Source organism: Aotus nancymaae, unplaced genomic scaffold (genome assembly GCF_030222135.1).
Source record: "Aotus nancymaae isolate 86718 unplaced genomic scaffold, 86718_ANA_hifiasm-v0.15.2.pri h1tg000006l, whole genome shotgun sequence".
NCBI lineage: Eukaryota > Metazoa > Chordata > Mammalia > Primates > Aotidae > Aotus > Aotus nancymaae.
Genome location: NW_026988417.1, coordinates 16,836,083 through 16,859,553, shown reverse-complemented (window position 1 = coordinate 16,859,553; position 23,471 = coordinate 16,836,083). Strand labels below are relative to the sequence as shown.

The 23,471-nt window shown below is 45.1% G+C and overlaps 1 protein-coding gene across 1 annotated transcript in view; it reads right to left on the bottom strand.

The window, feature by feature from the left end:
• LAP3 (leucine aminopeptidase 3) overlaps positions 1 to 21,757 on the bottom strand; it is a 28,167-nt gene extending 6,410 nt beyond the window's left edge. The window contains exons 1-10 of the mRNA XM_012472409.2: positions 21,408 to 21,757; positions 19,035 to 19,150; positions 17,195 to 17,249; positions 16,618 to 16,723; positions 15,369 to 15,528; positions 13,831 to 13,995; positions 9,186 to 9,344; positions 6,491 to 6,615; positions 4,924 to 5,012; positions 2,887 to 2,989 (exon numbers count right to left, since the gene is read on the bottom strand). Of these exons, the coding sequence (XP_012327832.2) occupies positions 2,887 to 2,989; positions 4,924 to 5,012; positions 6,491 to 6,615; positions 9,186 to 9,344; positions 13,831 to 13,995; positions 15,369 to 15,528; positions 16,618 to 16,723; positions 17,195 to 17,249; positions 19,035 to 19,150; positions 21,408 to 21,509 (1,180 nt within the window). The 5' untranslated portion in view covers positions 21,510 to 21,757. The remainder of the gene's footprint in view (positions 1 to 2,886; positions 2,990 to 4,923; positions 5,013 to 6,490; positions 6,616 to 9,185; positions 9,345 to 13,830; positions 13,996 to 15,368; positions 15,529 to 16,617; positions 16,724 to 17,194; positions 17,250 to 19,034; positions 19,151 to 21,407) is intronic.
• Positions 21,758 to 23,471: the final 1,714 nt, after the last annotated feature.

The following is a 23,471-nucleotide window of genomic DNA, read 5'->3' as shown; positions in this document are numbered from 1 at the left end:
TACTAAATTATGCCTATGCAGTAAGAAAATGAAGAGAAGCACCGTGATTGGATAGCCATCCCCGAATATGTCACTGTTCCTACAATCTGGAGTACGGCCTGTCTTTCAAAGGACACTTAACATTTGTTCAGTGTCTGTGATGTTCTGGGCCAGAGACACCAGTATCATCTCATTTAGTCTTCGCAGGAATCCTTCCTGTAAACGAAGTGCTATTATATCCCTTTTATGGATGAGACAACTAAAGCCTAGTCCAAAGTCACATGCTATTAAAAAGTAGGACAAGTTTTAAAATCAGGTCTTTTATTTCTGAAGACTGTGTACTTCTTCCTATCAAGAGCCTGAGGTTAGAAACTGGTTCTTATTCTCCTCTTTGAACCTGACCTTCTGGAACTCAGAAGGGGCTCAGCAGTATGTAGGGAAGCATCACCCAGCGCGGTCTGAAAGCTCACCCATAAGGTCACCCTTGGTTACTAAGGGCCAACTTTCCTACCTTCTCAACCTCTCAGACTGAGAAAAAAAGTGGAGTAGGATGCTGCTACTAAGCATCTAGGAAAAGTATTTCTCAAGTGGTAATTATGAGAGTTATTTTAAAGTTGTAAAACTTGGATGTGTCTGATGTATCTATCCTCTGTGATTCCTCATTTACAGTGAGGGGGTACCCGCTTCACCGCCACTGCCTCCCCGCCAACCCCCCACCAGAGAACCTCTACTTTTCAGCTTCAAGTGTTTGCTAAACTGAATAGGGAGACCAAAAACCATGAAAACACTATAATGCTAGCTTTGAAAAAGAACTCTTAGCAATAGACCTGTGGACTATTTTTAGACCTACGTATAAAAGTGAACATGATTTCTGCTAAAGTAAAGGTTCAACATGATCAGGCAAGAATAAAACCAAAGGATATAAAATAATCTAATTTTCCTCTCAAAAGAGGTAAAGTATGACTTTAAGATTCAGAAATTAATTTTTTTAAAAAAGGGGTAGAAGGCTGGGCGCAATGGCTCATGCCTGTAATCCCAGTACTATGAGAGGCCAAGGTGGGTGCATCATGAGGTCAGGAGTTGGAGGCCATCCTGGCCAACATGGTGAAACCCCGTCTCTACTAAAAATACAAAAATTAGCCGGGCATGGTGGTGCACACCTGTAATCCCAGCTACTCAGGTGGCTGAGGCAGGATAATTGCTTGAATCCAGGAGGCAGAGGTTATAGTGAGCTGAGATTGCGCCACTGCACTCCAGCCTAGGCGACAGAGCGAGACTCCATCTCAAAAAAAAAAAAAAGGGGGGGGAGGTAGAGTCAGGATGAATTACTAGAAAAGAACTTTTAGATGAAAGATTATAAACATTGCGATTTGGCAGTAAGACAACACTTGTTTGTCATCTCTTTAGGAATTTATTCCCGGCCCTCCAGGGTTGATGGCGTCACAGCCTGTGTTAAAGAGGCTTTCCAAAAACTCCCTCTAGTCTTTACAACTCCTCCAGGCAAATGGAATAGTCCCCAAGTACTAATGCTCAAAAGGGCCAAGGAACTTGCCCACGGCTAACTGACCAGTAAGTGGCACAGCTGGGAGTCCCACCTGAGCCTGGCCTTAAAGCTCAGACTTCACACTGTGTCACTTCTGTTAAATGAGGATCTTGCTACCCTATAAAATGTGTTTATTGTAAGATCAAGTATAAAAAGTTCTGGGGAAAACAAAAAAGAAAAGCTCTGAAAACTCAGAGGGTATCAGATACATTACAATTAGTTTAAAAAAGTAAAAGAAAGCTATTGATTTGTGGATTTATCATTAATCTTTTCAGATCTGTATTAAATGCTAATTGTAACAGAAACCATCTTTTCTTTTTTTTTTTTTTTTTAAGATACAGTCTCATTCTGCAACCCAGGCTGGAGTGCAGTGGCATGATCTTGGCTCACTGCAACCTCCACTTCCCAGGTTCAAGAGATTCTCCTGCCTCAGCCTCCTGAGTAGCTGGGATTACAGGTGCATGCCACCACACCCAGCTCATTTTAAAATTTTTGGTAGAGATGAGGTTTCACCATGTTGGCCAGGATGGTCTCGATCTCCTGACCTCGTTATCCGCCCGCCTCAGCCTCCCAAAGGGCTGGGATTACAGGACTGAGCCACTGCACCCGGCCCGAAACCATCTCTTAACATCATTTTTAGATGTCACTCTAGATGAGCTGATCTGGCCCACTTGTTATTTCTTTTTTTAGAGGTACAGCCCAGGCCAGGCACAGTGGCTCATGCCTGCAATCTCAACACTTTGGGAGACCAAGACAGGTGGATCACCTGAGGTCAGAAGTTCAAGACCAGCCTGGCCAACTGGCAAAAACCCTGTACAAAAATTAGCTGGGCATGATGGCAGGTGCCTGTAATTCCAGCTACTTAGAAGGCTGAGGTAGGAGAATTGCTTGAACCCAGGAGGTGGAGGTTGCAGTGAACCAAGATCGTGCCATTGCACTCCAGCCTGGGTGAAAACAGTGAAACTCTGTCTCAAAATAATACAAAAATTAGCCGGGTGTGGTGATGCACGCCTGTAATCCCAGCTACTCGGAAGGCTGAGGCATGAGAATTGCTTGAACCCAGGAGGCAGAGGTTGCAGTGAGCCAAGATCACACCACCACACTCCAGCCTGGGCGACAGAGTGAGACTCCATCTCAAAAAAAATAAAAAATAAAGGTACAGCCTGGAATGTTTTAAAACAACAAACCTAATATTCAAAACAGTTTACAACTAAACTACAGACCAATTCCTCTGGTGAAAGATCTTTGAATGTGAATGGACGGAGCCAAATTTTGGCAAAATAATGCCCAAATTATAGTGTGTGAAACCCATGCAACAAACAAGACTTCCTTCAAACAAAAACAAGGCAAGTGTGTGGTCTGACCTGTTAAGGTGGCAGCATTGAGGATGACCTTTGGGTTAAATGTGTGCGCGTAGCAGAGCGCATCAGCCAGTATGAGCCTCCCCTCGGCATCAGTGTTATCAACCTGCAGAGTGTCAAAAACAGAAACGGTGATAGCATGGGTAACGAATGTGAAAACTAGACACCTGCAACAGTGTTCGATGGAAAATTCGGAAAAAACTACTGTGACGTGTGTCATTATCAAAGCCATTCGTACACTTCAATGAGAATAGGAACATATCTAATCTGGAGAGTAAATATGATTTAATAATCGCCCAGCACCTCGGGAGACAGAGGTGGGCAGATGGCTTGAGCCCAGGAGTTTGACACCAGCCTGAGCAAGATGGTGAAAACTCATCTATAATTAAAAATTAAAAAATAATAATAATATAATAATCCCTGTGCCAGAGCTGATGACCTAAGGTTGATGACTTTGGAAGCCAAAATAAATGGAAAAATGTCTAGTCCATTTTACCCACAACTTCATAACATGAAGGGGAAAAATGTAAAGATTTCTGAAAACAAGGTTAAAGAGCTTAAGAAAGCTACAGCTACATGGCACTGTGAATCCTAGAATTGAGAACTCTTGCAACTTTAGTAACACTTCCTAACTATGTTCCCTTTTTTTCATTTGTTTTTTTGACAGAGTCTCACTCTGTTGCCCAGGCTGGAGTGCAGTGGCGAGATCTTGTATCACTGCAACCTCTGCCTCCCGGGTTCAGGGGATTCTCCTGCCTCAGTCTCCCAATTAGCTGAGACTACAGGCGTACACCACCACATCCGGCTAATTTTTTTTTTTTTTTTTTTTGAGAGGGAGTTTTGCTCTTGTTACCCAGGCTGGAGTGCAATGGCACGATCTCGGCTCACCGCAACCTCCGCCTCCTGGGTTCAGGCAATTCTCCTGCCTCAGCCTCCTGAGTAGCTGGGATTACAGGCATGCGCCACCACGCCCAGCTAATTTTTTGTATTTTTAGTAGAGACGGGGTTTCACCATGCTGACCAGGATGGTCTCGATCTCTTGACCTCATAATCCACCCGCCTCGGCCTCCCAAAGTGCTAGGATTACAGGCATGAGCCACTGCACCCGGCTAATTTTTGTATTTTTAGTACAGGGGTTTCACCATGTTAGCCAGGATGGTCTCGAGCTCCTGACCTCATGATCCGCCCACCTCTGCCTCCCAAAGTGCTGGGATCTGTCAGGTGTGAGCCACCGCGTCTGGCCTATATTCCCTTCTTTTAAATGGCAGTCCAGTCATCATGGGTGGCTTGTACACATGTGCATGCACGTGCCACCCGGAGGACCTGCTGCTACATCCCCTTGAATGCAGAGCCCATGATGTAGGACGGTGTTTTCCACCTCAATACCCAAAATGGAAAAAAGTCACTCATAGCACAGGTATATCCAGATGACAGCCCACAGATTTACTGCTTTGCTGCACTCTGCAGGGCTGGCTGCAAATTCATGGAAATGTGTGTGTACGGCATACAGGAAGTGGGAGGAACAGTAAGACTGGAAAAACATTCTTCAAAATCCCAAAAAGAGACACTTCTGCCTTTGCAAGGAAAGCTACTCAGGGGCTGGGAATAGTGGCTCACGCCTGTAATCCTAGACCTTTGGAGGCCAAGGTAGGCTGATCGCTTGAGTCTAGGAGTTTGGGACCAGCTGAGGCAACATGGCAAAACCCTGCTTCTAGAAAAAATACAAAAAATTAGCCAGGCATGGTGGCATGCACCTGTGGTCCCAGCTACTCAGGACACCGAGGTGTGAGGATCACCTGAGCCTGGAGAGGACAAGGCTGCAGTGAGCCATGCTCACGCCACTGCATTACAGCCTGGGTGACACAGCGAGACCCTATTACAGGAAAGGAAAAGGAAAAGAAAGGCTACTCAGCACTAAAGACAGCACCCTCCCCTCATATGCTGCTGGGGCTCTGCACCCGTTCAAGCTGTGGTTATGTGGCTACTGTGGGATTCCTGAGGAATGCCAGATGGGCAGTGCTGTGTCTTGCATGTACAAACCTGTATGGTCTTCCCGTTCCTGGCTCTAACAACATCCCCTGGCTTGTTGGCCTTGCCGCTGGGCATATTTTCACAAAGAGGGGCCAGACCTATTGGAAAGAATATATGAAAGCACACAGTATATGCTGGGTCTAAATATGCCACTCATGAGACAAGAGGTCACCTGTGAGCCATGAGAAGCAACATACAAAGGCCACCTTAACCAAGTGATCGAATTTAACATCGCCAATGACATAACTGACATTATGTGTCAGCAACAGGAAGTACACATCACCACGTAGCATTCTGCCCAAAGAAGTCTAACTTGATTCTAATTAAGAAGCAATTTAAATACAAGTTGCAGAATATCATGAAACAAACCTAGACCCTTCAAAACTGCTAATGCCATGGAAGAAAATAGGAATAGGGTCTAGACTCGAGAAATCTAAAGGGACATGGCACCAAAGGCAATGTTAGCTTCTGGATTTAAAAACTAAATATAGAATGGGCGCGGTGGCTCACACCTGTAATCCCAGTACTTTGGGAGGCTGAGGCTGGCAAATCACCTGAGGTCAGTAGTTTGAGACCAGCCTGATCAACATGGAGAAACCCCATCTCTACTAAAAATACAAAATTAGCCGGGCATGGTGGCGCATGACTGTAATTTCAGATACTTCGGAGGATGGGCCAGAATTGCTTGAACCTAGGAGGCAGAGGTTGCAGTGAGCTGAGATTGCGCCATTGCATTCTAGCCTGGGCAACAAGAGCAAAACTCCATCTCAAAAAAAAAAAAAAAAACTAAATATAAGTAAGTAAAATGGACATTTTTTATACAACTGGAAAGAATTAGGTTACTGCATTAATCCTTGGAAAAGATAATGGTTTTGTCATTACACAGAATGTCCTTTTTCTTAGAGGACATGTCATGGTGTCTGCAACTGACTTTTAAATAGTTCAGGAAAAAAAGGGCTATGATAGTGAAGGAGGGGGTTATGTCTGACAGGCCTGGATTCTAATCTACCTTCCTTGTACAACAGACATGACACTGGGCATTGTCATGTAACCTAAGACTCTCTCCTCCTCCTCCGTCTCCTCTGAAATGAGTGTGAGCAATGCTATTATACAGACTCCCAGCACCGTGCCTGGGAGTTTGCATCCTCCATTACTAAGAACTGCCAAATAATGAGCACTTTTTCTGTCCTAGGAGCTTTCTGTGTGTTGCACCATTTTATTGGCCACAATCCTACAAGGCAGTCAGTCAATGAGCCACAATGTCCTTCCACCCCAACTACTGGGCAAATTTCATAATGTCAACTACAAACCTGACATTGTGCTCCTGACTGCTAACCACTTTTTGCAGAAGTAAAACAAATCAATTCCAGTTACAGCCCACTGGTTGCAAGATACATTTAGCTCAATCAGCTCAGACAGTAAAACACTTATCTGAGCTAAATAGCTTCTGCTTTGATAACTGTTTAAAAATCATTTCTTATCTTTTCAGATTAGGGGCATCATGTCTGTTGTCTCTGTTCTCCCACCTGTCTGGAATCCAGAAGCTCTCTGAGATGTAATCCCTTGCTCCACTTACCTATAATATTAATGGGCAAATTGAGCTTTGCAGCAGACACGATGGCTGAGCATATAGTTGCAGCTCCTCCCATGTCAGCCCTCATGAGGTCCATATTTGCTGAAGCCTTGATGGAGATACCACCACTATGGGGAAATGGATAATGTGCAATATTAATAGCAAAGAAGATGGCCAAAATCACTTTATTTAAAAAGTACATAAACTGAGGGTTAACAATCACATGAAAGCACCATATAATGCTGGTTGCAGTGAGCTGAGATTGCGCCACTGCACTCCAGCTGAGGCAACGCAGCGAGACTCTGTCTCACAAAAAAAAAAAAAAAAAGTTTAGGCTGGGTATGGTGGCTCACACCTGTAATTCTAGCACTTTGGGAGGCCAAGGTAGGCAGATTGCTTGAGCTCAGAAGTTCAAAACCAGCCTGGGCAACATATTGAGACCTCCTCTCTACTAAAAAATAAAACCAAAAAACAGTTTAACTTTCTAAATTTTATTTGCTATGTTGCTTTTATAATATACACTTTAGTACAATAGTATAATGCATATAACTTGTAAAAAAGCATGCATATTTTGAAAGGGATGTGCTCGAAATCTTTTACTGATGGGCTCTACCAGGAAAATCATTTGGAGATCAATGCTTTAAAGGCAAAAACATGAACTAGTGGGTGGAAGACACGAGGAGGCACTTTGACCTGCTAATATATGGAGACCACACTGCCAGCAAGCATGCCACTGACAGGGTCTTCCCAGGTCTAGAAGCATTCCGGAAAGGGCGCAAAAATGAACAAGAGGACATCAACATCTTATGGTTCTCTAGCGGCATTTTCCGAAGTAGTTTCCAGGTAACATGATTCCCAGGAATCAGAAAGGAAATACAGAAAATGCTACATTCTGTACCCTGAGAAGTCCTGTAGTTAAGCAAATGAAATGAAAATGAAACCCTTCATGTGCTTCTCCAACCTGGTTTTCTTTGCTAAGTAGCCTTTCTTTTTTTTTTTTTTTGTAGATAGAGTCTCACTCTGTTGCCAGGCTGGAGTGCAGTGGCACAATCTTGGCTCACTGCAACCTCTGCCACCCAGGTTCAAGCAATTCTCCCGCCTCAGCCTCCCAAATAGCTGGGACTAAAGGCGTGCACTACCACACCCAGCTGATTTTTGTATTTTTAGTAGGAACGGGGTTTCACCATGTGGCCAGGATGGTCTCGATTTCTTGACCTTATGATCTGCCCGCCTCGGCCTCCCAAAGTGCTGGGATTACAGGCATGCTTAGCCTGCTAAGTAGCCCTTTTTACGCCTCATACTCACTGGCATCCCTGAAACTTTTTTTCGGTGGCAAATGCTTCCCATGGGAAATACTGAACTCCTTTCCCAGTTCAGCCTCTCTTTGGTTGAAATAACCAGATACAGCTTCCAACTCTAAGAAATACTTATGGTTGAATAAGATTACTGGGAGCTAGGGTGGTCAGCTATAAGAAGTAATAATCTGGCCGGGTGCGGTGGCTCACGCCTGTAATCCCAGCACTTTGGGAGGCCGAGGCGGGTGGATCACGAGGTCAAGAGATTGAGACCATCCTGGTCAACATGGTGAAACCCCGTCTCTACTAAAAATACAAAAAATTAGCTGGGCATGGTGGCGCGTGCCTGTAATCCCAGCTACTCAGGAGGCTGAGGCAGGAGAATTGCCTGAACCCAGGAGGCGGAGGTTGCAGTGAGCCGAGATTGCACCATTGCACTCCAGCCTGGGTAGCAAGAGCGAAACTCCGTCTCAAAAAAAAAAAAAAAGAAGTAATAATCTGAAGCAAGCATAGGGAAGACAGCATAATCCAGCAAGAGCATCACCACCAACCTCATGGAGAATCTTTAACAGCCAGAGAGGACAAACTAAAAGCTTGGCAGAAAAATTTGAAGACATTTTAGGGAGAGCACAGTGGCTCACACCTATAACCCCAGTACTTTGGGAGGCTGAGGTAGGAGGACTGCTTGAGACAGGAGTTTATGACCAGCCTGGGCAATGTCATGAGACCTCATCTCCAAATTTAAAAAAAAAAAAGGACACACCTGAGTTTGACTTCTGACTCCACTTATTAGTTATGGGACTTTGAACAAATTATTTAAACTCTGGGTCATGGCTTCCTTACCTGTAAAATGTCTACAATACCTAGCCCACAGGGGTATAGTTACGGCTAATACATGCAAAATACCTGATCATCTCTGACATATACTCAGCATTTTATAGGTGGTAGCTTAATAAATTTAAAGTAATGTATACCTTCAACTGAACACCATGCTTTCGAATCAAACTATAAACCAGCCAGGTGTGGTGGCTCATGCCTGTAATCCCAGCATCTTGGGGGCTGAGGTGGGTAAATCACTTGAGGCCAGGAGTTCGAGACCAGCCTGGCCAACATGGCAAAAACCCATCTCTACTAAAAATGCAAAAATTAGCTGGGTGTGGTGGCACACACCTGTAATCCCAGCTACTCAGGAGGCTGAGGCACGAGGATTGCCTGAGACTGGGAGACAGAGGCTGCAGTGAGCCGAGATCGTGACACTGCACTCTAGCCTGGGTAACAGAGAGAGACTCTGTCTCAAACAAACAAAAAAACAAACACACTCAATCAAACAAAAAACACCAAGTAATTTAACTGCATCCAAACAATTCACCGAAATACAAAGCACAGACACCATAAAAAAATACCTGTCAAAGGTAATTCCTTTCCCAACAAACACCAGGGGTGGTTCATTTGCATTGGGGCTGCCTTTGTAGTGAATTTCCAAGAAGACTGGGGGCTCGTCAGATCCTTTGGCCACACTGAGGAATGATCCCATTGCCTGTTCCTCAATCCAAGACTTGGGTCTATAGGGCAGAAAGAGGGAAAAAGTAAATATACTGTTACCTTTATTTCAAAATAAGAGAAAAAGCTCATCACAGTGTGTGAAAAAGTAAATATACAAGCTCTTAAAGTATACACACATTAAGTTTCAACAATCAGGTCCCATTATTTACTTTCTGTATATTCTTGGGCAAGTCACTTGATTCTGAGCCTATTTCCTCATCTATAAAATGAGGTCTATAACTCTTCCATCAAAAGATTATAGAGTTACTAAGAGAAGTCGTGTGGCACCTAATACAATGTCGACTAATAGTCTATAGTCTATGTAAATAATCTCCTCCCTCCCTAATATAATGTCGACTAATATTAGTCTATAGTTTATGTAATTAATTTCCTCCCTCCCTAAAACAATGTCAGCTAATAGTCTATAGTCTATGTAATTAATTTCCTCCCTCCCTAAAACAATGTCAACTAATAGTCTATGGTCTATATAATTAATTTCCCCCCTCCAATCTACTCAGATATTTCTACAATTTTAATTTAAAGATGAAGTTAGAAGGCCAGGTGTGGTGGCTCATGCCTGTAATCCCAGCACTTTGGGAGGCCGAGGCGAGAGAATTGCTTCAGCTCAGGAGTTTGAGACCAGCCTGGGCAAAAAAGTGAAACTGTCTCGAAAACAAATAAGGTAAGATATAATAAAGATGAAATTAGAGGCCAGTGCAGGAGGATTACTTGAGGATAGGAATTTGAGACCAGAAAGAATCAGCCAGGCATATTGGTGCATGTGCGGTTGTCCTAGCTACTCCAGAGGCTAAGACGGGAGGATCGCTTGAGCCCTAGAGGTCAAGGCTGCAGTGGGCCACGATCTTGCCACTGCATTCAACCTGGGCAACATAGCACGCCCTGTCTCTAAAAAAAAATAAAATTAGCCGGGCGCGGTGGCTCACGCCTGTAATCCCAGCACTTTGGGAGGCCGAGGCGGGTGGATCACGAGGTCAAGAGATCAAGACCATCCTGGTCAACATGGTGAAACCCCATCTCTACTAAAAATACAAAAAATTAGCTGGGCATAGTGGCACGTGCCTGTAATCCCAGCTACTCAGGAGGCTGAGACAGGAGAATTGCCTGAACCAAGGAGGCAGAGGTTGCGGTGAGCCGAGATCGCACCATTGCACTCCAACCTGGGTAACAAGAGCGAAACTCCGTCTCAAAAAAAATAAAATAAAATAAAATAAACAATAGGCTCTGAGACCACAAAGAGTGCTTAAAGATAGGTAAGGGGTCCACTGCTTTATTTCTAAAAATCACACACACACACACAAAATCAACCAATAAACAGCAAATAAAAGCTATATTCTAATGACTGGAAAAAATATCCTATTTATCTGCTTTTTTAGAATTGTTGAATTCTATCTTTCTAATGTTGTCACACACCATTTCGCACAGTTCCAACTGTAGCTTGAGGTATCTTTGATTTAAGTGAGAAAACTAGTTAGTTCTTACTTAATAAACATGGGATCAGTGGGGTAGCAGTGGAAACAGTCCTTAGTGCAAACTAGAAAACTGATGCCATATTACTCTTTCTTTCTAGGCTGGGAGCACAAAAGGACTCTGTATTGATTTCTGGCCATAGTAACTAGGCCGAGAAGGAAATCCTATACTCCCGCAGACCAGCAACAACCATAGCCAAGGAATGCTCCTCCAGCACTTGCCATCCATTTGTTAAAATAATTAAACTAGGACTGCATCATGGTGGGATGACCAGCACACTTCAAAGGGAAAAAAAAATTAAATTGGAAGATAAAACGGTTTTAAAAATCACTTCAAAAAAAAAAAAAAACCAAAGCTGTGCAATGTGGGCATATTAAATCAGAAACTCAGTACCCAATGTTTGATTAAAGTCCTGCCCTTGTGGAAGAACTGCCTGTCTTTCCTTGATATACACCCACCTACACTGGAGAGGGCTTAGTGCAGCGATGCCTCAGTTTAACGAGTCATACCCCACCCATGTGTCCTGCCTGGTCTCTGCTGAACTCTTTTCCCGTTGCTCAGCTCAACTTCCTCAGCTGAACCACCCTGCCCCACTCTCCTGTATTGTAACTTCTACGCAACGTGCAGGACTCTGCTTTAGGCTTCATAGCCTTTTTTTTTGAGACAGTCTCATTCTGTCACCCAGGCTGGAGTACAGGGGTATGATCTTGGCTCACTGCAACTTCCACCTCCCAGGTTCAAGTGATTCTTGTGCCTCAGCTTCCCAAGTAGCTGGAATTCAGGCACGCACCACCATGCCTGGCTAAGTTTTATATTTTCAGTAGAGATGGGGTTTCACCATGTTAGCCAGGCTGGTCTCGAACTCCTGACCTCAAGTGATTCACCTGCCTCAGCCTCCCAAAGTGCTAAGATTATAGGCATGAGCCACCACACCTGGCCTAGACTTCATATTCTTTTTATAATTTCTATTTTAGAGACAGTTCTTGCTATATTCCCCAGGCTGGCCTTGAACTTCTGGACTTGATTGGTCCTCCTGCCTGCTTCTTGAGTAGCTGCAAATAGCGGCGTGTACAATTGCGGCACCAGCTCCATATTCTTTGGCAATCCTTGTCCCTCTGCTCCTGCAGCACCCTCTGCAAACCCCATTTACTCGCCTATTCCTTCTTATAACACCCTCACTTTCATCAAGGACAAGGACCACTGTCTTGTATTTTTATGACAGATTCCAGGCACACCAGAGCTGTCATAACCAGTATTTGCTGACCACAAAGTAGCTCTGGTGCTTCCTCAAATAAGAGGCTCTACCAAAGATATCTTATAGAACCTAAACATTGCTACAGATTAAACATATACTAACCATTCCAGAAATTTTATCAAGCTGTAAGTACTATGCTTCCTATAGACTATAAATTTTTCTTTACTCTCTCTAAACCATAGGTGCTTTCCTGAAAAAACATTAACTCTAATTACAATTAGATACTAAAGAATTCTTTTAGCCAGGTGCAGTGGCTCATGCCTGTAATCCCAGCACTTTGAGAGGCTGAGGCGGACAGATCACCTGAGGTCAGGAGTTCGAGACCAGCCTGACCAAAATGGAGAAACCCTGTCTTTACTAAAAAACAAACAAACATACAAACAAACAAAAAACAGGTGGGTGTGGTGGCACATGCCTGTAATCCCAGCTACTCAGGAAGGCTGAGGCAGGAGAATCACTTGAACCCAGGAGGTGGAGGCTGCAATGAGCCAAGATTGTGCTACTGTACTCCAGCCTGGGCAACAAGAGAGAAACTCCATTGCAAAAAAAAAAAAAAAAAAAAAAATTTAAATGGAAGTACCCTCGGGAAACAACTTTGACAAAAATTCTTTAGGTCAAACAACAAATACCTGTTAATTTGTTTTAATCATAAATTCCCAAATTCTCTGAGTTGATTTGCTTAAGGGGTTGGAGATCCCAAGAGAGTGATGGAGTTGGATGGGGAGCCTTTCGGCTCCAACAGCCTCCCACTGATACAGCACTCAGGGCTGCCTGGGAGCAGCAATACTGGAGTCTAGCTAAGGGAATCTATGTGGCAGAAATTCTCATCCCATGCCTAGTTAGGCATGCTGTGTTCTTCATTTGTGTACAAAAGTAAAGACAGAAAGAATTCACCAAAATAAATCATGTTAAGTTTCTCAAAAAATTAAACCATTTGATTCAGCAATTCAACTCCCAGGCATATACCAAAAAGAAATAAAAGTATGTTCACACAATAACTTGTATACAATGCCCACAGCAGCATTATTCATAGTATCCAAAAAAGCAACTGAAGTGTCCATCCCTGATGGTTTCAGAAAATGGGAAACAGGGAGTAACTGCTAACGGGTATAGGGTTTCTTTTGGGGGTTATGAAAATGTTCTAAAATTGACTGTGGTCATGGTAGCACAATTCCGTGAAGATTCTACGTATCAGGCCAGGCACGGGGGCTCATGCCTGTAATCCCAGCACTTTAGGAGGCCAAGGCGGGAAGACTGCTTCAGCCAGGAGTTCAAGAACAGCGTGGGCAACATGGCGGGACCCATCTCTACCATAATTAAGAAATTAGCTGGGCATGATGGCACACACCTGTAATCCCAGCTATTCAGAAGGCTAGGGTAGGAGGCTTGAGCCCAGGAGTTTGAGCCCATTCATGCCACTGCCCTCTAGCCTGGGCAACAGAGCAAGATACTGTCTTAAAAAAAAAAAAAATCACTTAACTGCAGTTTGCATTGGTGAATTGTATGGTATGTTAACTGTGTCCAAATAACACGGTTATGAAACATACATGTACATAGTATACCACGACACTCTCTCTCTCTCAAAGACAAGGATAGAAAGAACCTCTCTCAGCTCTATTCCAGCTCCCATGCGGCCTCCAGCCGGTCATCTCAAATCTCTGGTCTCAAGTTATTCCTCTAAATAGTGAGGGAGCTGGATTTTAGGATCCCAAAGGCTCCTTCTGGCTGTAACATCCCGCATCTGTGACACAATCCTGAATTACCTAATATGGACCTCGGTTTTACTACTAGCACTCTTGAGATTCTTCTCAATAATTTCAGCAAATCTGGTTGGCGTCATCTCGTTGGCTGGTGTCTCCATCAACTGGCGTGCCAAGTTCTGTCCAGAAGCAAACAGGACTCCTTTCTGCCAGGCCTCCTGATCCCCACTGGCAGAAGAAAGACAAAGTGACTGTCAAACAACCTCTCAAGAACTCTGACCACCTGGCAACTAGGAGATGCTCTTAGCTTACAGAAAATAAAAAAGGAAGACTACAAATGAAAAACAATTGGCACACAGGACCTGGATTCATTTTTTGTGATCTGACCCAGGGCAGCAGACAGACGGTATGGTGCAAAGAGCCAGAAAACATGGCCACACGGAGCAGAACCAGAGGGTACCTGGTCAGGCACTTCCCTTCAGAATCCTCAAACTGCATAAAAAAGGGCCTGTGCTGTGGAGTCTTTTAAGCTCTAAATCTATCACATAAATGAAGGGAGGAGGCTTCCACAGAGAGGCCCGTTTTGTTCTCCTTCACTGATCAGGAATGGCGCAGCCCCAGGTGCTAACTGCAGAGCAAGCGTGTGGCAATGGCTCTAATGTGGCACTGAAGACCTTTCTGCCTTGTTTTACCTAGGTCGGGGCTGCAAATTCCAACCCATCCATAAGCAGGGCCAGCTTTAGAAGAGAAAGGATACAGGCACCCTGGCTCTTCCTGTGGCAGCATGGAGATGGGTATATAACAGTAGATGGCCTGGAAGGCCTACCAGGTGCCCCCCACTTGATGTGCTCTTTTGGATGATGACACAAACCCTATGAAATCAGTATTACAACTCTACTAAACAAATGCAGAGAACGAAGCACAGAGATTTCAGTCACGTAACCAGCAAGGTCCCCCAACGAGTAAGTGGTGGAGCCAGGACTTAAGCCCATGCTGACTGGCTGCAGAGCCCGCACTCTCCCCCACTCCCCACAGCTGCCAACCCTCGGGTGGTGCCGGGCCCCCACTGTGCTTGGCACCATCTGCTGAAGGTCTCATCTGGTTTATTCCTGATGGCAGGGACCTCATCTCCCAAAACCCGCAATAAGGCTGGCATGTAATAGGTGCTCAATGATCTGCCTACAGATGGGTCCTCCCACAAGGGCAAGGACCAAGCACCCAGAGGATCTCTTCATCTGTGTGACGCCTGCGTTTAGCACAAGGCCAGCAGGTGCCAGTTAAACGAACACATCTGGGTTGAAACCTGCGGGACATGTCTGTCATGTCATTCCTCCCTCTCAGGTAAGAGCTACCTCGTATGGCTTCCTTGTAACCAGCAAACAAGGTGGGGTCAGGGAGTCATGGAGGAAACAGGCACATGCGGAGAGCCAGGAGCAGAGCTTGGGCTTGTGACCACATTATTAAAATGGCTGAGGCAATGGGGAGGTCACAGCCAAGCCATGCAGCAGTGTGGGGTGCTGAAAAGCAGCAGCTCATATCCCAAAGGCCAGGCTGTCAGAACGCCAGGGAGGACCACCCTCCTCCTAATTTCCTTCCATCACCTTCCATAGAGCTTTGCCGACACAGCCATCTTCTTTTTTTGCTTTAGGTCGTCGTATTCATAGAGACCAAGCACGGCTCCCTCTGCAGCAGCCTGAGCATCTCCACAGGGATCCACCTCCACGGAAGAGAGCTCCAGGTCTTGAATCTGCCTGCACCCCGCTTGAAAGGACAGAGCAATTAGAAAACTGGAGTCAGTCTAAGACAACTGGAATAGCAGACAGCAGAGGCATGGTGTGGCGTGCTGACATAACACACCTGGGGTTCAAATCCCAGCCCTGATACCCAACTCTTCTGAACCTTGTTTCTTCTTCTATAAAATGAGAGTGTGAGTGCATTTTACAGAATACCTCACTCCTAGGTGGTGGTAAGGACAGGCTGAAGGAGAGAATGAATAGCTCCTCACAGAGCAGTACAGGCTCTCAGCATGTGGCAATTATTCCTAGGATAATTTCTGAAACACTATGATTTCCTGATGAAGCTTCCCAATTGCCAAGAGCGTCTCACATTAAAAATGACAGGGAAATGATGATGCTGAAATTATAGACAAGGAACTCAGCAAAGTCCATTATTAACATGTCATGTTATGAAGATCAGGTCAGCAAAAACTCCCAAATAGAAGTTATTAAATAACCACTTCAATGAACTCTGAAAGTAAAGTTAATGAGCATTTATAACATATACAGGCCTAGAGAGTAATCAAGGCAATTATCACTGTTTCAGAAATGTCTTCTAAAACATTTTTAATCACAGCTCTCCTCAGTATTAGACCCGTCCTGCTGCTTAAGGCTAAGTGACTCAATGGCGTTTGCCTGGGACACATTGGTACAGGCACACGCCTTTGGCTAGTGATAGACAGGCATGCCACACTTTGCTTCCTTACTCTCCTTATTTGTAAAATCTGATGACTCTGTGTTATTTAAAAGTCAGGCAACACCAGGGTGGCATTACAAAAAATCTACACGCTAGTTTCTGGTAGAACACAGCTCTGAAACTACAAGAGCGAACAAATGGTAGTAAAACGCCGAAACAAGGTACGGATATATTAAAAATAAAATTCCATTAGCTTACCTGTATTTATCATAAGGCCAAGCATATTCAGTAAGAGGAACTGAATTTTTGTTAAGATGAATGATATCTGTGTGAACGTGGTAAGGGGAGGGTGGTTGGTAGAAGGACAAAAAGGGGGAAAGAGAGGTCATCATAAACAGCGGATCCTTAGGATTCTTTAAACTTAAAAAGTGAAATAACCTGCAACGGCAGCTCTGATGTTTTCTTTGCCTTCATGCCAGTTTTCCTGTTCGTCGATTCCAGCTGCCTTTTTGCCGAGGCCAACTAGCACCACGCTTGGGAAGTCCTGTCCCACAGATAACACCAAATCAACCACTTTGTTTCTTTCAGGCGTCCTTTCCAGCAGGGAATTCTACATGTGGAAACTCACTGAGGTCCCACACAATTACTTTAACCATGGCAACAGGGTTAAACTCATGGTGAAATTTGGTTGTTTTTTTTTTCCTTTAAGCCCTTGTATCCTGGCAAAATTTTATAACTTCCATGTTTGAGAGGCAGAGTGAGTGAGGATACTCTTGCGAATAATTTTATGTAAGCCAGAGCTACAACCAGATAAAGAAAGCCTTCAGATTGAGTAATATAGGATATGCAGTATTTTTTTATAGCAATTCGCCTCTTAATCTTAAATACTTCTGCTTAATACTGGAAAAATCATAAAATCCAACACAAAATGTTTAGTATGACTAGACAGCCACAATACTTGGTATACAGTAGGTGCTCACTGAGGGTTTACCGAATGATCATGTTCATTTCATACCTGATGCAGACCATAAAAGGTTCGAGTCTTGCCTGCCTTCAGAGGTGGTCCAGATCTAAAACAAGAGGAAATAGTCGTTTTAAAACAAGAGTTTGCTCGGCTTACTTGGGACAGGACACTTATATACTCAGCATTATCACACTATTCTGCTAACTGTTTCTGTAGTCTTGCTTCACTTATGTTTTTATCCAAATACAGACTGCTCTCAAGTCAGATGTCTTTCTTAAAAAAAAAAAAAAAAAAATAGAGACAGAGTCTCACCATGTTGCCTAGGCTGGTCTTGAACTCCTGGGCTCAAGCAATCTTCCCACCTTGGCCTCCCCCAAGTGCTGAGATTACAGGTATAATACAGATTACACTGCTAATCTACTGTGCCCAGCTCAGATATCTTAGGCATGCATGGCCTTTCAAATTCTAGCTCAAAAACTATTTAGCAAACTCTCAGATTAGATCTAACACAAATGTATTTGAAAACAACAGTGAAAAACAATGCCACGGCTGCACAAAGGCATCTGAGTACAGACTGATGCTCAATCGAATGAATCTCAAACCTTTTCAATAAAAGACACAAGACACCAAAAACACAGTAATCTAAGGGGTGTTTGGCTTGGAGGCTGTCTTTGTGGTTTCTCTACAGATCAGATACCTGACACCGGATACTGCCTATCCTGGGCAATTTCCAAACAAAACAGATTCATGACTATTAAGAGGCCAGGAGCAAAGAAGCTCTGGAATGCAGCTGACAGCCATCCATTAAGGAAGGCAGGTTGGCTTTCAGATGAATGAATTAATTAATGCACTTGAGAATGCTCTATGTATTGCTGGTGAAGAACTGATAGTTGAGAGGAGATACAAATTCTCTTTTCTGATGATTAGATAGCTATTAGATTCTAACAGGCTATGTATCATCCGAATAATACACAGTTGCAGTGGTTTACGTGGATACTTCTGTCTGCCAAAAACAGCCTGCAGTTACAATGCTTCTCTACTGTCAGGATCTGCAGCCCTATGGAGACTTTTGTCATTTTAACTATATCCCCAGGTGATTCACGGGTATTTTAAATTTTAAGAAGCCCTTGAAACTCCAGGCATGCAATAAGAAGCAGAACCCTTCGGCTGCTTTTAACTGTCCTAGGGATACTGCTGTCTCTCATAAAGAAAAGGGGAGTTAAACAAGGTAGAGAGGCTGGTGGGAAGGCAATGGGGAGAGAAGAGGGTGGGGAAAGTGAATTTGAGCCAGGAGGTTAGGCTGAAGAAATCTGGTACTTTCCAGATTCTTCTGGATCAGTCCTTCACAATAGATTTATGATTGCGCTGGAAATAGCCTGACTTCCCAAAACTGCAGACCCACCCATACTGAAACACAAAGTACCAAAACGCATTCCAGAGACACATGCTTTCACTTCCGCTCTGGCCAGAGCACTTCCCAGCATTGTCTCTTCTGACAGAAAGGCATAGAAGAGTATTCTTGTCCTGGCACAGTGGCTCACAGCTGTAATCCCAGCACTTTAAGAGGCGGAGGTAGGCAGACCACTTTAAGGCCAGAAGTTCAAGACAAACCTGGCCAACAATGGTGAAACCCTATCTCTACTAAAAGAAAAAAAAAAAATTAGCTGGGAATGGTAGGCATGCCTGTGATCCCAGCTACTTGGGTGTCTGAGGCATGAGAACCACTTGAACCCAGGAGGCAGAGGTTGCAGTGAGTTGAGATTGTGCCACTGCCCTCCAGCCTGGGCAACAGAGCAAGACTCTGTTTCAAAAAAAAGAAAAGAAAAAATATTGTTTCGATTTGGGGGCACTTTAAGAACTGTAAGCACTAGAGCACACAAGCAACACTTACATGTTCAAAGTCTCTCTCAGCTTTCCAGCTATCAATTTATCAAAACTCTCTCCTGCACTTGTGAACTGTGGCACATCATCTTCTTTTTCTTTGGAATAGATTCCTAAAACAAGACCCTGCGAATGAGCAAAAAATATAAATATAACAGAATTAAAGTAGATCTCTTAAAGAGGCTCAGGAGTCCCCAAATTTCAGGAGGAACAAATAATTCCACCCAAACTGTGTCCTCCCTAAGGGCAGAAGAAAGCCAAAAAAGAAGCAGGTGCTGGGGTCAGTTACATGTGCACCTGCCAAAGAGTTTCAGATTCTTGCCAAAGCAAGACCCATAGCTACCCACCCTGGACCTTGCCCTGGGTTTTTGCACTGACTGCCAGGAGATAGCTTCACTTTCATATAAAGCAGAAAGATGTTTTGTTTAAGAAAAATCCATTTGTCACCAAGTTATATCCTGAAAAAATTCAGAACACGCCCCTCCAAAATATGCCACTTTGGCACATTGATTATTTTGAGCAGAAGGCGCTTGAGAAACAGCAAGTGCAGAAGGGCTCTCTGACCTCTCATTCTCCCTAAAACCAGGTCATACAAATTCCCATGAGAAAGGTGCTCTCCCTGTACCAGGAAGAGGAGAACATTCTTATCACCAGAAACTGGAAGTAAACACCAAAATGGACATGCACAAACAAACCTACTGAACTTACCCTTATCTTCTATAAGTTACCCCATATATTTCCTAGTCATTATTCCACAATTTAGTAGCCCTAACCCAAACCCCTGTGTCTTGTCACATCCCCACAATGTATTGTTCTTTGTTTAAAAAGGATTACAAGCTTTTGGGCCCAACGCTTCTTCAGGTCTTCATTTTCCTCTTGCAGACTCCTGTGTATATGTAAAAACAGCAAATAGAAATCTGTATCCTTTTCTCCTGTTAATACATCTTATTTCAGTTTTTGTAGGCCCAGTCACAGAACCTAAGAGGATAGAAGGAAGATTTTCCTCCCCTACAATCCTCAAGTGCAAATCCCAGATATTTTAGGATGCTGTTCCCGTCAAGCCAATGGCTGTGCCTGCCATCATAAGGACCGTTGCCACATAAGAACTGTGGTTAACTCAGAGGCTGAAAGAGAAGTACTAACTTCCCAGGGAGGGGTAAAAGCATTCTGCTAAGCACTTAGCAGCTCACTCCCTTCCTTCATCTCCTTCACAAGCCCCAGGTCTCAAATACCAGAAATGAGAAAGCAAACCTAGTAATACTTAGTATTTACTTTTGCATGGCAACTTAAGACTTTAAAAATGTTTTGTCTGCCTCATGGCGACTCTGTGAGGTGGAAAGAACATGTAGTCTTATTCCCCCTTGATCGATAAGGAAACTGAAACCTACTTTGACACAGGAGCTCTTGTGCGGTAGGGCTGAGTGAGAATCCAGATGTCTTCACGCCCAGCAGTTGGTCTTTCCACAAAACCACACAGACACTTAGAATAATGCCCTCTCTGTCTTTTCCACCGAGGGAAACAGGATTCCTTGGCAATGGTAACTTTGCCAGGTTCTAACTTTCTTAAGATGGTTCACTCCGCGGGAATCAATGGATCTACCTGGGAAGCTGTTATCTAGGTAGGCTGTGGCACAGTACTGGAGACAACACTGGTCAGGCGACTGGTCCCTCCGCCACTGAGGTGCCTGCAAGACATTGGAGCTCCAGCTCCACCTAGAATGTTCTTCTGTAGGAACAGTCAACTCTTTCTGGTGCTCGGGCATGACTCCCAAGCATGTGCTGGTTCCAAGAGCCATTCCCTTTCCAGATCCTTCACATCTGAAGAGAGACCTTCAACATTTTCTGGAGTTCACTTTTTTTTCTGGAAGACGCTTTAATCCTGGGAAACGTGGGTCTCTCTGCAAAGCCCTTTTCTCTAGAGAGACATGCTTTTCCTATAGAAACTCTTCCAAGCTACTTAACTCCCAGATCTTTCACTTCTGCTGGGGAAGGAGCCCTGTGACTCTGGGACCTCAGAAAACCTTTCACCTTGCCAAACTCGGGCTTCCTCCAAGCTCGAGTGGGAGCCCCACCGCCGCATCCTTCCCCGGGTTACTACGAGGACCGCGGATGACGATTGGAGCAAGGGGGCGCCGAGCGGGGCCGGCTAAAGAACGGCTACAGCCTTTACTCCCTCGCCCCGAGCAGGGGAAGCGCGCCCTCAATACGACCAATGGGGTCCTCAGTGGCCTAAGCCCATCCCCGCAAGGAGAGAATTTATCTTAACTGGTTTTTGCAACTTGGCGTGGACACCCGGAAACCACGACTTCGACCCGCCTCGCTGCCCCAGTCGCCCCCGGCCACGGCCCCAGTGGCGCACCGGGAGCGAGCCGTCGCCTCTCACCTTCGTCATGTCTGCGGCGGAGAGACCCCAACTCCCGAAACGTCTCACGGCCAGACGTCGGACGACGACTCGCCCAGCAGCCGGAAGAGGCAGCAAGAACATCTTGTCGGCTCGGCCCCTCGCACCGCCCTCCAGCGAGCACGTGGCGCGCGGTGGGCGGGCGCGCGCCTGGGGCGGGGCTTTGGGGGTGCGGCCAGCGCGCGCGCGCGCGGACTGGCTCGGGAGTGGAGCGACCGGACGTGCGTCTAGTGGGTGGGGCGGACGGGCAGCACCGGTGACTGGACTATTGAGATCAACCCGCGGCTGTGACGGGGGCTCGGGGTGTGCTCGATCCGTGTGCGCGTGCGCATGTGGGCGGGGGCGAAGAGGCGGTGCTTCCGGACGTGTTTTGACAGTCCCGGGACATATGCGCAGTAGAGGGGCGGGGCCGGGAGGGTGACGTCACAAGATGGGTGGAGAGGAGGCGGGGCGAGCTCTGCACAGCAGACGGGGGCCGAGCGCTGGGCAACTCCCGGGAAATAGAAACTGAGTGCCAGAGCTTGCTGTCAAGGTTGCTGAGTAGGCGACTGCGTAGTGAAGACACTCCCACTAAGGTTTGTTTGGTTTTTTTTTGAGACGGAATTTCGCCCTGTCGCCCAGCCTGGAGTGCAATGGCGCGATCTCGGCTCACTGCAACCTCCGCCTCCCGGGTTCAAATGATTCTCCTACCACAGCCTCCCGAGTAGCTGGAATTACAGGCGCCTGCCACCACGCCCAGCTAATTTTTGTATTTTTAGTAGAGACGGAGTTTCACCGTGTTGGCCAGGCTGATCTCGAACTCCTGACCTCGTGGTCCGCCCGCCTAGGCCTCCCAAAATGCTGGGATTACAGGCGTGAGCCACCGCACCCCGGCCTGAGTTACTTTTGTTCGTGTCCTGAACTTTTATCTGGTCGATGGATGCAACGCTGTAAATACTGTTTTTGAAAATGATGTAACCCTATTAGGTTCGTTGACTCAGGCACATAGCAAGTCCATACGTTCCAGCAGAAAAAGAGGTCTAATCGTGGGGTCGCCAAAGGACGAGATGGGAGGAAACCTCAAATCCATCGCCCTGAGGAATTTGGGATTAGGGTTTTTAAGAGTTTTGGAGAGGGCTATAGTGTGGAGATTGTTGATTGTTTTAAGAGATTAGGGTGAAGTCATGGGACAGGGAGATAAAGAACCTGTATTCTTATGCTGACCCCTTTCCTCTCTGGGGATCTTCAAACTGGTAGCTGGAATTCAAGGTCTGAGACACATCTTAAGCAATCTTTGAGCAAAAAGCTTATAATTCTAATGTCAGAGATACTGTCTATAGGAACAATGGGAATGCAAATCAATTGTTAAACAGTCTTACTACCCTGAAGTCAAAAATCCTATCTATAGGAACGATGGGAATGCAAATGTTGAGTATCTAGTGCTAGGTGACTTTGAGCAACAAGGAAGTGAGCCAAAGTACAACCTGATTAATGCTTAATTATAACTATATTTCTGCCCAGAACTTGGCATGAAATTCTTATCAACCCTGTGGGAATGGTTTCAATAGAAAGTTTTCAAGTAGTGCTCAATATTTTTATGTATTTTTATTTTCTGTAAAGCATTTTAATTTTTTTATTTCTTTATTTTTTACTTTTTTTTTTGAGATGGAGTCTTGCTCTGTTGCCTAGGCCGGAATGCAGTGGCACAATCTCAGCTCACTGCAACCTCCGCCTCCTGGGTTCAACCAATTCTCCTGCCTCAGCCTCCCGAGTAGCTGTGATTACAGGTGCCTGCTACCACATCCAGCTAATTTTTGTATTTTTAGTAGAGATGGAGTTTCACCATGTTGGCCAAGTTGTTCTTGAACTCCTGACCTCAAGCAATCCACCCACCCTGTCCTCCCAAAGTGCTGGGATTACAGGCGTGGGCCACCTCATCTAGACTGCTGTCGTAAATTTCTTAGTTATAATTTTTGCAAAGGCAGATTCATTCTCATTGTCTGTTTCCCCCCAGTCACCTAGGGAGCTATGGCTTTTATCTCAGTATAGCCAGTGCCTAGATCTAGC